The sequence below is a fragment of the Eptatretus burgeri genome, chromosome 17 (assembly GCF_056783735.1).
Source record: "Eptatretus burgeri isolate ZD-2024b chromosome 17, Ebu_testis_v1, whole genome shotgun sequence".
Lineage (NCBI taxonomy): Eukaryota > Metazoa > Chordata > Myxini > Myxiniformes > Myxinidae > Eptatretus > Eptatretus burgeri.
The window spans coordinates 28477231-28495859 of record NC_140977.1 but is presented as its reverse complement, the minus strand read 5'-3'; the positions used below and the strand labels follow the sequence as shown (position 1 = coordinate 28495859).

The window sequence follows — 18629 nt, the reverse complement described above, 5'->3', positions numbered from 1 at the left end:
TTTTTTGGCATGCAAACATTAATCTCGTCTTGCAAGGCATTCCATGTATTCTAGGAATCCAGTAAATAAACTGGAGATTCATATGCATTTCATTTTGCAAAAGTACATTTGTCGATTTATTGCATTGGTGTTTGTGTGGCTGAAGCTGTGATACACAACAGGATCATTTATAAATTACAATACAGCAAAGTTCACTAAAAAAAAAACTAATAATAATAATAATAATAATAATAATAATAATAATAGAAATAACAACACAAAAAACCGTCAGGGTAATAGAAAAACTGTTTCGCAGATAAATTCAATGTCATTGAAGGCTTTATCAACCAGTACGATTACATAATTGTCCTCAAGATCTTCAAGATTTATCTTGCATCAAGGATCATTGCACTTCACCTTCCATTTATATATTCTTTCAATTTGGTTTGTGCTTCTCTTCACCGAATGAATTCCATCCTCTTTCCTCATGCCATAATCCATTCATCAAAACCAGGATTTCCTCCTCCTTTAGTCCTTTTGCAGATCATGATACGAGGGTGCTCTCTATGATCAAGGTCTGAGGGAGACAAGTTTATACTTTTTGTCTCATTATTATAAGGTTACCCATAATTACGGGCTGGCAGGAGAGACGAGAAATACGTACACTCACCTTCAAGTCGTCAAGTCTGGATTCGCATCCCAACCGAGCTATAAACTGTCACCGTGGTGTTTCACATGCAGGACTAGGCATAAACATGCGCCAATCCTCAGAAGGATGTTAAGCCAGAAGACCAGTCTGCCAGCACCGGTCATTAAAGATCCCATTGTTGTCTTTCGTGAAGGCGCAGGAGCATTATCGCCAGCACTCTGAACATCTGACTGTCCCAAACTGCTGGGAGGCAACGACAAACCACCCAAAATGATTCTTGCCAAGACGCTCTGCAAAGAGTATGGTATATTGATGACCAGCAATTACACAATTGTGATGAATGTCTGAAATTTGAAGAACTACAACCACGTTCTTGTTGATTATTTACAATTTCCTTTATACATTTTGAGCTTGGTGTTTCTTTGCAATTTAACATTTTGCTTCTCAGAAGAATAAAAAATAAATTCAATTTCTTCTCGAATACTAAAGAATGCTGTAGAGTGCTCAGGTTTGGCTTCACGTTGTCTATCATGAACTCTTCTTTTCCCCATTTGTAGCATCAATATTATAATATTCTCTCATGAAGCTTCTGTAAGATCCAAAAGTTTATTCTTCAATTTTTAGGTCATCTCTTATCGATTTTTGAAGAGATCAACTAATAAAATGGGTCGTTATGTTTGGATGTCTGTCCGTCCGTCTGTCCATTCACTCATTTTTTGCTCCTCCTCCCTTAACATCCAGCTGATCGTTCTGAAACTTGACACATGAATACAAGGCAGTACCCTGCACAATCGCTCAGGCTTCGATTTTTCGAATTCAGATCACCCAAACTGACTCCAGTCTAACGACCATGACATTTCCCAGATTTTGGATTCAGCAGAGCTCTGAACTCCAACCTCAAGAGATGATAGTCAGCTCACTCTGGGCTATTTATTTAATACGTCAAGCATCCAACTCATCCAAAGTCATGGCCATCTTATAACCATCAAACTTTCTCTCTCTTCCTCATATGTGTGATTACCTCTGCCACCAAATGTGGGTGGAGGTTATGTTTTCACCATTGTCTGTTGGCTTGTCTGTGAACAGGATATCTCAAAAACGTTGACAGATTCAGATGAAATTTGGTGGACAGGTTGGGTGTGTGAGAATACGAATCGATTCAATTTTAATGAAGATTGAAATGCGGATCCGGATACGAGTTTCTTTAATCGATTCTTCACCATCGAGAGATGGGGACAAAAACGATATTTCAAAAAGTTGTGGACAAGTTATGACATAACTCGGTGGACGAGTTGGTTCGGTTACAAGAACAAGTCGATTCGATTTGATGTTGATTCTGGTCTTGATCCAGATCCAGCCCATCTTTAGGATACAAAACGTAAACTGTTCAGCCTGGCAGACGTATGAGCTTCACCGATTGCTGTTCTAGTTTTGACTATCACCATGCTAATTGGCTGGGTGTTGGTACTTCATTAACAAGCAACAGCATTGCAGCAAGGGATTTCTCTGACTCCATTGGTCTCACCCAATCAGTAAACTTTCTGACCAAAATTTCTTCCGATTGCAAATCCTCCCTTCTCGACTTAGTAATGATGTATTTTCCTACCAAGGTCTTCTGTTCCTCTTCTGTTCCAATCGTTAATCTGATCATGTGATTGTGAAAGTCAACATCACTTTGGTTATCGTCAGAGAGGTTCAGCGACATATAATCTGGCAGTTAAACCAAGCTGACTGACAGGGAATGCAAGCTGCCCTCTCATGTCAAGACTGGTCCTTCAAACAACATCTGGCCAACCTCAAGGCTGAGCTCTCAAACCTGTCTCCTTAAAAGATCTGGTGGTGCCTTGTTAAGTCTCTGGTGTATGCTGCTCCTTGATCCCTTCCCTCACTTTAAATGACACTACAGATGACTACTCATGAGGAGGCTGTTTGCCTCAATTCTGTGTTTGCTTCAAAATCTTGTATCACCATCCCTCATTCCCCAACACCTACCCTTCCTGCTCAAACCGAACTGCTCCTGGAGAGTGTCTTTTCCACAGGAGAAGGTAGAAAGGTAGAAAGGTTTCTGACAAACTTCGACTCCGATTCTGACAGGCCAAGACGGTATCAGTGCATGTGTCTGAAAAACCTGCTCTGCTGCTCTTGTTCACCCCCTTCCTGCTCTGTTCACTTGATCATTCTCTCTGGGTTAGCTTCCCTCTGCCTGGAAGTTCACCAATATTCGATCATTCAACTCACAAACACGATGCAAAAACGGATCCTATGACCTACAGGCCTATCAACTTTATTCCGATTAGATGGAAGGTCATGGAATATATTGTTACGGCTGTGGAAATTCGCAAACCACCATTCAGGTCCCGTAGGTGAGATAACTCTAAGTACATGTGTAGTTAGCCCCAAACCCGTTGTTTAGAGGGAAATTATGTGATTCATTCGGGCTGCGACGCTTTGAGTTAGGCGTTTTTCTGTTCTATCTTTATTTTGAAACAAGCACGTCTCAACCGCCATAACCATCAAACCACCACCAAAAACCCTCTACCACCCTCAACTCTCTCCTTCTACGGCCATTCCCGCACCACCTGTGAACACTGATCGTCGGGCTGTCTTGGGCTCGTTCAACGATACGCACCGAGCCGCGAGTGCAAATAGCGGCCTTTCCGAGGGAGAATTTGGATCAAGAACGCTACACGCCCACTTCTGATCCATCCAATCAGCAAGCGCGGAGCGGCTTGGCCCCGCCTCCAGGCGCGTCCGTGTGAAATCGAAATATGCAAATTCTAGGATCAGGGGAGGTTCACGCCCACTTTTCCTCCGTCCAATGGGCGAGCGTGGCTCCGCCCCCGAGCTCATCCTGATCCAGAAATTTGCATATTGTTTCTCCTGTCGGCCTATAAAACGCCGAGCGCAAGGCGAATCTGGGCAGAGAGAGAGCAGAGGCAGAGAGTGAGAGTTTTGGTAAGAGAGTCATCGGGCAGAGTGTGGCAGCAGCAGAGTGTGGCAGAGAGTGGAGTCGGGTGGCGAAGGCATCGAGTTGGGTTTTGCAGTCGGCTGAGGAGAGTTGGGGGAAGAGGCCAAGGAGCTCGGGTCCGAGGCGAGAAGGACGGCGGTCGGCGACGAGGTCGCGGTGGGAGATCGCTCGTCGCGGGACCTAAGCCAGCCACCCATTCTCCCTCCCCCAGAGCATCAACAATTCCCCCTTTTCCCCCGCGCTGAGATAGTGCAACCAAGGGGGCCCCGTTCCCACCCCACTCCAAACGTCGTGCCAACGAAACCCGCGAAGGAGCACGGAGTTGGGGCACAGCCACGCGGCCACGTCTGCGACTCGTCTGCCAACGCGCCACGAGGATGCGGGTCGGACCCACCCGGTCTCGCGGACCTGGCCGCTCCTTCAGGTCCCGCGCACATATTGGCCTACAGGCCCGTCTGCCCCCTTGTCTATGAGGGTGGCTTCTTTCCTTTGCTTTTGAGTAAATGTGGGTTGGCGCCATGTCTTGTAAAGTAGAACTGTGTAAGTGTTGCCGTGTGTACGCGTATTCGGTTGTAACTCTCCGTCGTTTCTTTTGTTTACCTGATATAGGTGCATTCTGACTGTTTGGCTGCATATGTATGCTTTCCGTGTGTCACGTAATAAATGTGCATTGTGTGAACTGTTTTCCCGTTTCGCTTCGTCTTTTCTTTATTGACCCTCCATCCTGCTTCACGTAAAAGGGTTCGTAGTGGGCTTAATACGCCCAATAATTAATCGGAACCGTCGAGGCCAACGATAACACCACTCGGTTATCCCGATAGCATGGAACGGACCGCTTAAGCGGTTCGTGTCCAGAGTCGGCCTGCGGAGAGGTACGATCGCCCGGTCAACCATCCGCGCAGGTACTTAGTTAGATCGAATTTGGCGAGCGACCCTATCCTGCGCGGGTGGGCAATTGGCACGGTCGTGGTGGGGTTAAACCCCCACCCGTGACTAGCTCCCGGCGTTGTTCCGAGACGGTCACGACAGAATTGTCCGTTCCGGTGGGCGAGGCGGCTGCCATTCGAGTCGAGTGGCCGATCGCACGCCGGCGGGCGCGAATTCGCAACAATATTATTACAGTCAACATAAAATCATTTTGTTGGAGAAAATGAAGGATATCAAATCAACAGTTTGGTTTCAGACTGTCATTCCACCTTGGATATGCTGCTTCTACTCTCAGGTCAGGTCAGGTATGGGAGCATGTGCCAGAACAGCGCGTCGCTGCATCCACTTTCCGCCGGTACTCCAGGGGCCTCCGTCTGGCCATCCCCCAGGCAGATGCCAGGCCCATCCCCATCTCCTTGAGATGATGGTCAACCTGCTGCAACCACGAGGCACGTGGTCGGCCCACTGGCTTCCTCCACTCATGAGACTCCCTCGCTGAGAGAATCTGGTGAGCAGGATCAGCATCAGGAAAAGGAGCCACATGTCCATACAGCCGCAACTGACGCTCACCGACTTTGCAGGTAACAAATCTCATCGGAGTCTCTCTCAGCAACCGCTCGTTGGACACAAAATCCAACCAGCGATAGCCAAGGAATCTCCGAAGAGACCTGGTACCAAAGGAATTAAGTCTCCGTCTCAGATCCTTGGTCAGAGTCCAAGTCTCGCATCCATAGAGCAAGACTGGAAGTACCAAGGACCTGAAGACTCGGACTTTCGTCCTCCCGCACAGGTACTGGCAGCGCCACACTCCATGATCCAGTGAATCCATGACTCCCCAGGCCCGACTCAGACGTCTATTGACCTCTGACTCACAGCCAGCAGAGACATGAATATCACTGCCAAGGTAAGTGAATCTCTCCACGACCTCAACATCCTCACCACAAACAGACACAGACAGGACAGCAGCATCCAAGATGTCACCGAAAGCCTGGATCTTAGTTTTGACCCAAGAAACCCGTAATCCCAGCGGCTCCGACTCCTCGTTCAGCACCTCAGGCCTCCCATAAGGATATCTAAAGTCTCTGCAAAGATGACTGCATCATCTGCAAAATCAAGGTCCGAGATCTTGACATTCCCAAACGATGCAACGCAGCTTGATCTCTCCGACATCCTCCCTAAAATCCAGTCCATACAAGTGCTGAAAAGTGTGGGGGCCAGTACACACCCCTGACGAACTCCAGTAACAACTGGAAATAAGTCAGAGATGGTACCACCACACTTCACAGCACTCTCAGTACCAGAGTAGAGTTCAGACATCAGATCGATCAGTTTTGGTGGCACCCCACGAAGACCAAGAATCCTCCAGAGGACATCCCGATTCACTGAATGGAACGCTTTACAGAGATCAACATAGGCTGCAAGCAGCCCTGCCGAAACTCTCGTCTGCGTTCGGTGAGGACACAAAGAGCAAGGATACGGTCAATCGTTGACCTCTTTGGTGTAAAACCTGACTGCTCTGGACGCTGGTGCTCAAGCAGATGGTCAAGCAGATGGTGGCGAACCCTATCAAGAATTATCCGAGCAAAGACCTTGCCCGGCACTGAGAGCAGCGTCACCCCTCGGCAGGTGCTGCAGTCTTGGCGATCACCCTTCTCTTTCCAGAGAGGAACAACAAGGCGCCTCTTCCAATCAGTTGGGATGATGCCTGTGTTCCAGGCAGAGCACAAAACTGCATGCAACGACACGAGTGCAGCATTTCCACCAGCCTTGAGAAGTTCAGCATGGATGCCACAGATCCCTGGAGCTTTACCCCGTTTCAACTGGTTCACCGCAGCCCGTGTTTCCACAAGCGAAGGTGGACCACAGTTGATTCGAGGGTCAGCAACAACGATTGTAACACCCTTGACGTCCAACTCGACAGCTGGGGGATCAGCCTGGTACAACCGCTCAAAGTAACCGGCCCAGCGGGCCTTCACTTCAGACTCCTCTGTCAAGAGCCTACCACTCTCTGCTCTAACTGCAGTGCTCCGAGCAATGGGCTTGGATGAACGCAATGCACAAATTCCCCTGTAAGTGGGACGAGAATCACCTGTCCACAGGTGATGCTCTACCCCCTCACAGATTCCTCCCACATAGGCCTCCTTGTCCACCCTCAGTGCACGTACAGTTTTACGCCTCAGCTCCCTGAACAGCTCAGCTCTGCCATTCAGCCTGGCCCTGCGACTCTGGTCAATGGTATCCAGTGTCCCTTGAGAGACAAAATTCTTCTTTGCCCTCCGGTGAGTTCCAAGACATCCACCGGCAACATCAAGGACGGTGGTCTTGAAGGCACTCCACAACACTTCAGGACCCCCCCAAAGCACCCAGACCCCCCAAGTGTCCAATCAGCCTGTTCGCAAACTCCTCAGCTACTCTCTCATCCCTGAGCTTGTCAACATCCAGTCTAGGCTGGGATGGTACCATTCTCCAGGATTTAAGGTGGAGCTTTTGAGTTGCTACAACAAGCCTGTGGTCAGTATTGAGGAACTGAGCACTCCGGTAGACCCTGCAGTTCTGGATCATCCTCCAACGACTGCCAATGAGGACATGGTCAATCTCCTTTGCCACACCGCCAGCGTTGGAATACCAAGTCCAGCGATGAGCTTGTGGGTGCTGAAACCATGAACCAGCCACCCTAAGTCCATGACTTCTTGCAAGTCAAGGAACTTAGTGCTATTCTGGTTCATAGTTCCTGACCCATGGGGACCAACACACACCTCATAACCATCCCTATCAGTTCCAGTCGATGCATTGAAATCCCCCAAGACTAGAAGTGTATCTTGTCTGGGGCACTTATCAACCACAGATTCGAGCGTGCTGAAGAATGCATCCTTCACGGTGAGATCACTCGCCTCAGTCGGAGCATAAACAGAGACCAGGGAAATGACACCCAAGGAGTGACGAATCCTTAATCTCATAATACGCTCGTTGACCGGTGTTACCTCAATTATCATTGGGGTCAGCTTATTGGACACAGCAACAGCAACTCCTTGGGTATGGTAACCATCAGAGCGACCAGACCAATAGTAGGTGTAACCACCCACCATTATCTCTCCGCAATCCGGTCTCCGAACCTGAGAGAAAGCTGCAATCCCGATGTCCAAACGCTTGAGCTCAGATGATAACAGAGACAGGTGATCATCCTCTCTTGGGGATAGGACATTCCAGGCACCCACCCGAAGGGACCGCCTCAGGTTAACCCAAGGAGACCACCGTCTGGTGGACGACACATCAGCACCACTCCGACACACTCTCCCGCAATCTGACCCAGGGATGTTACCCCATGGTTTTCCTCCTATCATCAAAGATTGGGGGTCCCGAAGGCTTTACCCCAATCCCATCATCCGGTGAGCTGCCCTGCGAAGGGAAGCTGCACAGGAGGTACTCCCACGGAGTGGGTTTTCAGATTTTTTTGCGTTTTTGTGTTTTGCGGAATGAAGGGTTTTACGGTGGCCGGAGTGCAAATCCTGCCACCAACCTCCTAATAAAAAAGTAACCCAACTGCAGGAGGACGTCCGCAGACACAGTTGGGCACTAGATATGGATGGCCGTTGGCTCACAAGGAGCTCCTCCACCCTTTGACAGGTTTTGTTTTTAATCCTTCTACTCTCCCAACAATGAATCAAAGCACTCAATCTCAGACATGAGATCAGGGTCGTCTCTGGACACATCTCAAGCTTTCGATAGTCTGGAATCCTGCCTTGATCTCCAAATTCACTGCTTATGACATGCAAGGCCACCTCCTCTCATGGATCACAGACTTCCTCCACTCCTGTATTCAGTGTGCAGCTCTTAACCAGATGCAATTTGAAGCCATTGTACTCCAGGAAATATTTCAATTTCATCACTCAATCCAATCTTTGGTCTACCTCCGCTTATTCCAGGACCTTCTCCAGGTTGCCAGTTTGTAATTTTTCTTGTTCATAGGTTGTCCATTCTTCTGTTGGAAAAAAATAAAACAACCCGAAGATTCAATACAGTCTGGCATGCTGTATTGCTCAACAAACTCACTGCACATGGCAAAGGTGAACTCCACATATGGTCAATGTGGCGCTCTCAACAGAATACTTTCATCTCCTCTCACTGTCAAGGCTGGAGTGTCCCTTGGCAACATCTTTGGCCCAGTCCTGTTTCTAATCTTCAATATCCTTTCTGATTCCCTGGAAAATCCTGCTCATCTCTTTGCTGATGATTCCACCCTCTGCCATATAATTTCTCATCATTCAGACAGACAGGCAGCAGCCTCTTCCCTCTCTGCAGATTATGACAGACTCATGAGCCAGTCCTACATTGCGAATATGTCTTTCAACCTCCACAAAAACAAAAACAAAAACAAAAACAAAAACACACACACAGCAACAGGACTGTCTGGCCAACCCATTCCATTCTATTTCCTAAACAAACCAATTGAAGAGGTCAAGTCACTCTTTTGGGCCTCACCATCAGCCATGATCTTTCTTTGACAGACCATATTTCAAGATGGCCTCCAAAGCCAGCCGCCGACTGCACGTCCTTTGTCTTGCAAGATCTTTCCTTGGACATTCTGAACTTTTGACAACCTACAAGGCCTTAATTTGCAGCTTAATGGAGTACTGCTCTCCCCTTTGGCCTGGCACACCTGCTAGACACATTGGGCCATAATGATGCCGTGGAAATCAAGGCCCTCAAAATCATTGTGATCTCCTGCGATGAAGCCGAGTATCTAGGCCTGTTATTTTTGCATAATAGATAGGTTTGCGGCCTCTCCATATTTTACCACCTCCTTTCTGGTATTGCACCCTCTGCCTTCTCTTGACTCTGACCCTCCCAAATTTCTGCAGGGCACACACGGTCAACCAGCAACCCTTTCTTGATAAACTCACAAAAATCAGGCTCACTGCTTACCTCCATTAATTTATTCCCCTTTTCTCTCACCTGTGGAACCAACTTCCCCAGTCTGTTCAGTCCCATTCTTCCCTCCAGGTCTTCAAGACAGCTGTTCACCACTCCCTTGGGTCATCTCACATCTGTACTCATGATCCCTTCCACCCAAAATGGCGCCATTCCCAAGCAGTCCCTTTTTCCAAGTTAGTGATTTTCCCCCTTGCCCTCACCTCTTTTAGTTTATTTGCTGTCAGTCAATTCGTTCCTTTTCTGTTTCCTCCTAGCTTTCCTCTTCCTCTTCCTCCTTTTGTTCCATTCAGCTTATGAGCAGCTTGTTTACCCTGCATGTCCTTCTCCCCTTCCCCTTGATCTCACCCTCACTTATACTCTGCTGTTGGTGTTTTCCCCCTTCCATTCTGCTCTGACTCTTCCACAAACCTCGATCATGAAAAAGTAAATTAATCTCCAGTTTATTTAAACAAACCTCATGGACAAACTAGGCAAATGTGACCAAAGGCAACCTCAGATCATTCCACAAAGCCCGCAACAAGTGTATCCACCCTAAGGAGAGGCAGTAAATGACAGCTGTCCATCCTCAAGATTGAACTTTCAAACTCGTCTCCCTCCTCTAAAACCTGGTGACACCTTGTTATACCCTTATCTCTGCAGTATGCTCCCCTTCCATCCCTCCCCTCTCTTAAAATGGCACCACATTGCAATGAGCTCGATGTTGTTGATTAGCCCAGTGCAGTTCTGCTTGAACAGGTCCGCAGCACGGATATCGTCAACCGATCTCTCAGAAGCATCCTAGAGATCCATCACATCTAAGATGTTGTGAGCTCTGTTTTGTGTGGTGGTGGTTCAGTACTGATTACATGATCTACAACCACAACATAGACCAACCAGCTCTTTAAGAACAATGCTGTTGAAGAAAGGAATGCATTCAATGCAAAATGAAAAAAACACCTCATTTACATACAATGAACTTTGGTGCAGTCGGTCATTCAGCCCATCATGCCTGCAGTGCAACAACCCCAGTATCCATCACTGATCAACACACAAGCTACCCACAAGTCCTGCAAATATCCCTATAAATGATACACAATTCAGTCCAAAAAATAAAAAATAAAAAATTGCCTTGCAATGAATTTCTGGGAAAAAACAAACAAACAAAAAAAACACACACACTGAAGTGCTACAGTGGCTTTCCTTTTTAAATTGCACATCTTTAGATAGATGTCACAACAAATTGATGGAATCATTACAAAGTCAATCAATCTGAAGACTTTGCCACTCTTCCTTGTGGATATCATTTTGTTATTCCTAGTGCTTTGGACTCAAATCAGACTCGTAAATGTGCAGGAACAATTGCAAAGAAAGTGGACAGATCTGATCTGAACCGTAGGTATCCTGGATACTTCCTGCTGGGAACACTTTTCTGCCAAATGTGAACTATAATCATCAATGAGGAATCTAATACTTATTCAGTTATTCCTTCAAAAACTGCATGAAGATTGACTTTTTACAGATTAATATGCACTATTTTTCTTTTCATAAACTAGCTCACAAATGCACGATTGCTCGCAATGAACAGATTTGATTGACAAATGGATACAAAACATAAAACAGGCTGACGGAACAGCAAATTTTGCTTTGGGACTAGAAAACAAAATTTGTATTTCCTCCACACATGCATTCATACTCAACATAATTTAAAGAGTGAGCATGTATTATAACAAGTATGCATGCAAAATGCTTGGGCTAGCTGTTCAGACAATGGGCTAAGTGCATAAGCAAAGAGCAAGCCATACAGACAAAGGTTTACAGTCACCGTGTCTGGCACTCAAAGGAACAGCGCCTTATTGTGCTTTCAACAACAAAAGAAACCATAGCAACCATTCTCTATCTCTCTGCAATGGATGGAAAGAGCAGTACAGGCCAGCACCATACACACCCCCAACCCCCTTCCTCTCCACCATCCCCCAGCCAACCACACCACAATTAATGCAATCGTATACAAAAGCCAAAATCAACGGGTCTTCAACAGCCATTTGATGATGCAAACGCTTCTACTGGGAGAATAAAAATGAGAAAATGGGGTTTATCCAGTGAATTTGCTTAATGTATTCACAGGGTAGCTCTTTTACGTTTGTGGACAATTCTAACTATGCCTTAGGTATGCTGTGTAATTGCCAGGATTGTATGAAACCAAGTTCAGTCAATCGATGCAATCAATCAATATAGAAGGGGCTCGAAGGAGATGCAAGTGAAGTAAGAGGAGGGATGGGAGATGTATGGGGGTGAGGGATTTGGTGAAAAACTGCACCATTATGCAAACATAATAAATAAACGATAAAAGGTAAGGGTGAAAAATGAAAATTCATCGTGCCACACAATGTACACAAACGTGGTGAGATTTCTCAACCCCCATTGCTCTAAATGCTTCATAGATGCCTCTTCCCTCCCAAACTTGTTTTTCTTCTCTTCCTCCTCCTCCTTCCTTCTCAATATTAATTTTATCACATTAAACGCTATCAAATGATGGGTTGTAAATTAACTATAACAACACCACAAACATTAATGTAATCCATTGATGAACACCATAAAGGCAAGAAAATTCAATTGTACTTAATAAAAATCGAATTGGTCAAGTTTGAACTGGAAACAATAAATTGTTTTTATTGAAAACGTTAATTAATAAAAGACAGAAATAAGAGGGAGGGAATGGAATGCAAAGCCTCAAGATGACATGTTCATCACACACACACACAAGGAAGGAATGCTAGCTAATTGAAGGAGAAAAATGAGGGGTCAATTTCACAAAACAAATTTTTATCATAATATTCATTATTATTTTAATATTAAAAAAATTAAGTGCATGGAAGAGAACGAGGAAACGTGGAGGATAAACAAAGACAGCATTGTGGAGGATGGGATGACAGGGGGCGCCCTGGGTATGAGAGTTGGGGTTTCCCCTGGTTTCCGGTATGCGGGTGGTCCCTGGGTATGAGAGTTGGGGTTTCCCCTGGTTCCTGGTATGCAGTTGAGCCCCCCTAGTACTGGTTATGCAGGTTGGGCATCAACCCTATATATGGGTGTGGCATCCCCAGCCAAGAAGCACATGGAATTGTGAGAAAGACAGGGCTAGCAATGGGAAGAACCCTTTTATGTTGAATGCCCTCCCGAGCAAATTTGCACAAGACTGTGAAGATGATAATGTGAATTCTGTCAAAGTTTTGAATTGGAAGATGTCATGTGTGTTGTCCTCTCAGGTAAGCCAGACACATCAATGACCTGCTGGCAAGAATTTTGTCTTGGTTGATGAAACATGTGGCCATCCATTGAAAGCAGAGGAAGATTCAGGAAATCTCAGAATTAAGAAATGGTTTTGTTAAAGGCACGGAGAAGGAAGTATGGAAAGGTGACGAACACAAGTGGAGGAACTTCGGGACCACATGCATCAATGATTCGGAGAGGTAATCAAGGGATAGTAGTCCAGAAGGTATAAAAATAAAAATCACAACTCCAGAAGATTACAATACAAATTTCATAACAAATAACTCAAGTTAAGTGTCAGAACTTCCCAACTCTGTGGAAAATCCTCTTTATCACTTTGCTGATGACTCCACCCTCTGTCAAACCATCTGCCATCCCTCAGACCGGCAAGCAGCAGCTTCTTCACTCTCTGCAGATCTGGATAAAAATCACAAACTGGTCCAACCCGTGGAACATGTCTTCCAATCCTGACAGATCTCACACTCTCACTATGTCTCTCCGAAAGGACCGTTTGGAACCCCCCCCCACCCCACACCATCTACTTTCTCAACAATCCTCTGGAAGTAGTCCTTTCATTTAAGCTTCTGAGTCTCACTATCTGCCATGATCTTTCCTGGGAAAGCCACATTTTCAACCTGGCCTCTAAAGCTAGTGGCCTCCAAAGCCAAAGCCACTGGGAATCCTCCGTCGTGCAAAGTCCTTCCTCAGCCCACCTGAGCTCCTGACCACATACAAAGCTTTCGTCCGTAGCCTGATAGAGTACTGCTCTCCCATCTGGTCTGGTGCTCCTGCCCCTCACCTTTCTCGGCTTCACGCTGTGGAAACCAAGGCATTTCAGATCATTGGTATCTCCCACAGTGAGGCTGTCTTTGGGCCTCTCACTCTCTCACCGCCGGCTGGTCGGTGGTCTTTCTGTCTTCTTCAGTCTCCTCTCCGGTCTCGCCCCCCCTGCTCTGTCTGCGATATGTCCCCACCATATTTCCGCAGGGAGGTCAAGATCCGCCAGCAACCCCCTTCTGGGAAAACTACCAAAATCACGAATCACTGCTCACCTTCACTCTTTTATTCCTCTTTTTCCCCGCCTTTGGAATATACTCCTACACTCTCTTCAATCCCATTCTTCCCTCCAGGCCTTCAAAACAGCCGTTCACCACCACCTCTTATCTTCCCCCACCCAAAACCTTGATCTTTTCTACCCCAAACCCACCTCCTTCAAATTCCCTGCTTTCCTTCCTGAAAATCCCTGTGGTGTCCATCTTGTATACCCCATGGTCCTCACCTCATCCCTCTCCCTTCCACAGATCTCCTAAGGTCTCTGTTCCCCACTGTTTTGTCCTTCTCTTTCCCCTCAAGCCCCCCTCGCTGTGCGTTGTGCGTTAGCTCTCAAACTAGCCTCGACAATGTATACAAAAAAAAGAAGGAAGAAAACACAAGGAAACTCATGCAAAGGAGAGGGCAAATTGCAGTACATCAGGGGAACATGGGATGTTCTAGACTCCCCTGAATTTACTTTGTCTTGCGCAATGGTTTGACAAATCAAGTGAAACGAAATTTTCGGGTTGTGTGGAAAGTTTAACATTTGGGGATTGTTGTTAGCGAATTTGCATTGGACTCAAAATTCAGCCCGCTGATTGCAGCATTTTCTAAGCGCGGCTGTGCCGCTGATGCAGTATCAAAGGTCTGGGGGTAATGGAAATTGTCAGGCGATTTGACAAATGAGGATGAATATCTTAGCACTCATGATAGAATGTGGAAAGCTTGAAGAACCAAGGTATATATATATATATATATATATATATATATATATATATATATATACATATATATATATATACATATATATATATATACATATATATATATATATATATATATATATATATATATATATATATATATTTTTTTTTTTTTTTTTAGCGATACCCATGCACATGCACGGGATAGCAGTACAACATAGCTGGTAGCAGACGACAGACCGTACACGGGGAATGACAAAAAATACGCATTGTGCAAAATGCAAGTGGTACTATGGAACGCCAAGACTTCCCAAACATTGTCAGCATGTCTGCTAAGTGCCACAGCAATTTCATAGGGATCGTGTAACGGCGAGCCGAGTTTTTAGTGTGCAAGCTTGGTATTATAATAGATATATATATATATATATATATATATATATATATATATATATATATATATATATATATGCACATATATAGTTTTTCTGTCCATGCAAATGACAAAGTGACCCAGTGTATTATTGGCATTTTATTTGTAAAGCTTGGTGTTCATGTCACAGTCATGGGATTCCCAAGCTCACAATATACAAAAGTGCCTTTTTTCAGGACCTCCATTTCACAGCATCAGGTCTTTGTTCCCTGAAAAAAAAAATCCATTCTCAAAAACTCCAAAAGCAAGCGTCTGATTTAATAGACTCAATGGGGACATCAAAACAGACTTAAAATTAAACTTTTTAAATTAAAATTGATTTTTAAAATAATTTTTTTTTCAAACTTTTTCACGAATTTTGATTAGACAATTCACCCAATGTGTTTCCCCAACAATGGGTTATCTCACCAATCAGAAACCAGATTCTCCACCACACGGTCAGATCAAATATGTCCACAGTGTTTTTTAAATTTAATTTAATTTTTTGTTCTTTTAGCTTGCACAATTGTGTTTGTTAATTCTTTAGCCTGTGCAATTGAAACTAGTTACACATGTCCTGTGCATTTCCAGATGTCAATTTCGACCTTGCGGTGTCCTCAGTATATGCAATCAAGTTCCAAACAGTTTACGGAGGGTAACGACGCTTGTGGGAGAGTTATTCTTTGGAAGAACATAATCCTTGTTATTTTAATCAAATCCATAGTTGTTCAATTAAAGGTCAGAAAGAACAAACAGATTTTATGGTCAGAGACAGCAGGCTGTTGCTCAAATATATTCCCTTTTATAAGCTGGCTTGTGGGTACAAACAGGTATATATATATATATATATATATATATATATATATATATATATATATATATATATATATATATATATATATATATATATATATATATATATATATATATATATTTAATCAGGATAGAACCAACATTATAAATACACATGGAAAATTTATGTGCCCAGACCGGGAATCAAGCCCAGGTCCTCTGACAAACCGTACCAGTGCTCTGCCATCTGAGCTATCTGGGTGACCCACTGGCTGAGCAATGCAATTCTTCCACATCTACAAGTGCCACTTTCTTTACCCCACTGCTTCCGGGACACTCGCTGCCAACCATTGGAGCAGCTAGGGCATGCTCTCGAGAGGGCACTTGTATATGTGGAAGAATTGTGTTGCTCAGCTGGTCAGTTGCCCAGATAGCTCAGATGGCAGAGCACTGGTATGGTTTGCCAGAGCACCTGGGCTTGAATCCCAGTCTGGGCACGTAATTTTTTTGACATATATATATATATATATATATATATATATATATATATATATATATATATATATATATATATATAGATAGCACACACACACACACACACACACACACACACACACACACACACACACACACACACACACACACTCTTACACTCTTACACTCTTACACTCTTACACTCTTACACTCTTACACTCTCACACTCTCACACTCTCACACTCTCACACTCTCACACTCTCACACTCTCACACTCTCAATTTATACAGATAGACTTTAAATAATTAATCAGCTGAAGACACATTATTGCAAATTTTATCCAATGAGCTCAAGACTCCTTGGAGAAAGAGGCAGGGGGTCAATAAGCTTTTAAATTACCGTATCTCAATTTGTACGGTGGTGCCTGCCTAATGGTGTGAACAATGGACAGGGATCCCAACGAGTTGTAGGATCAAATCTCACTATCTCTCTCCAAAAGAACCATTTGGCAAACCTTCATCCACCCCCTCCCCAAAAAACCCATCCATCTACCTTCTTAACAATTCTCTTGAGGAATTTCAGTTAGTTAAACTCCTAGGTCTCACTATCAGCCATGATCTTTCTTGGGCAAAACCCATTTCAAAGTTGGCCTCCAAAGCGAGCCGCCAACTGGGCATCCTCCGTTGTCCAAAGTCCTTCATTGGCACGTCTGAACTAGCCACACCATCTACAAGGCCTTCATCCACAGCTAGGTGGAGTGCTGCTCTCTCCTCTGGGGTAGCTCTGAAGGACTTCAAGATCATTGGAATCTTCCGCCATGAAGCTGAGTCAATGGACCTATCACTTTGCCATTGCAGACAGGTTGGTGATCTGTCTTCTTCCACTTCCTTTCTGATCTTGTACCCTCTGCTCTTTCCACACCTCCCCCCCCCACCCCACCTCCTCACATTTCTGCAGGGCTCACACAGTCCACCATTAACCTCATTCTGGTGAAACTACTAAAATCAAGGATCACTGCTCACCTCACTTATTTGTTCCTCATTTTTTTTTCCCCACCAGTAGAACAAGCTTCCACATTCTCTTCAATCCTACTCTTCCTTCTAAGTCTTCAAGACAGCTGTTCACCACCATCTCAGATCACCCCCAATCCAAAATCATGATCTCTTCTACCCTCGTTAGCCCAACCACCCCCCTCCCCCAATCCCTCATTCTTCCAAATCTCTATCCATCTTGTCCACCATGTGTATCCTCTCCTGACCCCCCCCCCCCCATGTGGCCCTGTCTGGTCTAATCTGATCAATATGTTGTGCTAGTCCTCATACAAATCGTTATCGATTGCCAATGCCTTGTGGGTTTTAATTAGGAAAAGCATTAAGACACCCCTGAAGAAAAGGCAGCAAGACAGAAATTTTTATTTAATACTAAAAAAAAAATTCAGACTTCCTGGGAAAAAAAAATCAAACACCATTGGAAAAGACAAATAAGAGTTAGGCAAGTTTACAAAAACTTCTTCAATAATTTAATCAGCCTTACACAGACCTTTTATGACCAGAGAGGCCTGTTGATACACTGTGGCCAAAATGCCAGCCTTAAATGTTGGTAAAAAACACCACAATACAAGTGAATGTCAAAAATATGAAAACTACTGAGACAGAATAGGAAGAGAAAATTGAAGCGATGTGAATAAGAACGTTGGAAGAACATTCATGGCTGTTTGTCAGGGAGGATCAAGCCTCCTTGTAGGAGGGTGTATTTAAATAAAAGACAAAAACCGATACAAGAAGAGAGAATAAATCGGTCCAAAAAAAAAGAAAAGAAAAGAAACTTACTGCGGTACTTCTCCTTGATGGCAAATCCTCCTCAACTTTCAGTACCTGCTCCATCCTAATCTCGAAACCTATTGTTTCTTTCTTCTTCGAGTTCTCTTTTCCTAGTGAAACACAATCCTTCCTCCCCTTGTGTCCCTTACCCCTCCTTTGCCGAACTCCCAAATGTAATAGAAACGAGGAAGGAAACGACAGGCCATTATGAGCTGTCGTTTCCTGATATGCAATGAGGCAAGGTGAGCGAGAGCAAGAAAACCGGGAACAGGTGAAGGAAGGAGAAAGACGAGGTTAGATAATGGAGGGTAAGAAAAATGACGGGTCAAGGAAAGATTGCTGTAAGCAGTTACAACAACCATTGTGATTGTGCATCTCTGGTGATATCCGAGCTGAAAACTTTTGCAAATAATCCTGAAGTTTTAACGACATGAAACTGCACAGGTGATAGAGATTAGCGTGAGAGGGATTTAGGCACACAGACAAAGACAAGCAGGCAGGCACAAAACGGATGACAGGCAGGCACAAAGACGAGCAGAAGTTTCAGACAGACAGTGAGAAACAGACATCAAGACACAGAGACATACTATCCACATGTGAATCACAAAAGGTTTTCTCATGGTGACTCAATGTGTGTAGGGCGTTGTTAGGCACAGCTACACGAGAACAAAGGCGCATTGAGAGACATTCCAGCTCT

At 44.8% G+C, this 18629-nt stretch overlaps 1 protein-coding gene across 12 annotated transcripts in view; it reads right to left on the bottom strand.

The window, feature by feature from the left end:
* LOC147009632 (transcription factor SOX-6-like) overlaps window positions 1-18629 on the bottom strand; it is a 139609-nt gene that overhangs the window by 105097 nt on the left and 15883 nt on the right. The window contains exon 1 of one of the 12 annotated variants that reach the window (XM_085862474.1): window positions 17942-17963. The exons of 9 other annotated variants lie outside the window; for them this stretch is intronic. Coding sequence is in view for 1 of the 3 variants with exons in the window: in XM_085862468.1 (XP_085718594.1) it covers window positions 397-403 (7 nt within the window). In the remaining 2 variants the exon portion in view is untranslated. Of the gene's footprint in view, window positions 1-396; window positions 416-649; window positions 845-17941; window positions 17964-18629 lie in introns of those variants that run through there. 2 more of the 12 variants (XM_085862471.1, XM_085862468.1) reach the window with 2 other exon arrangements.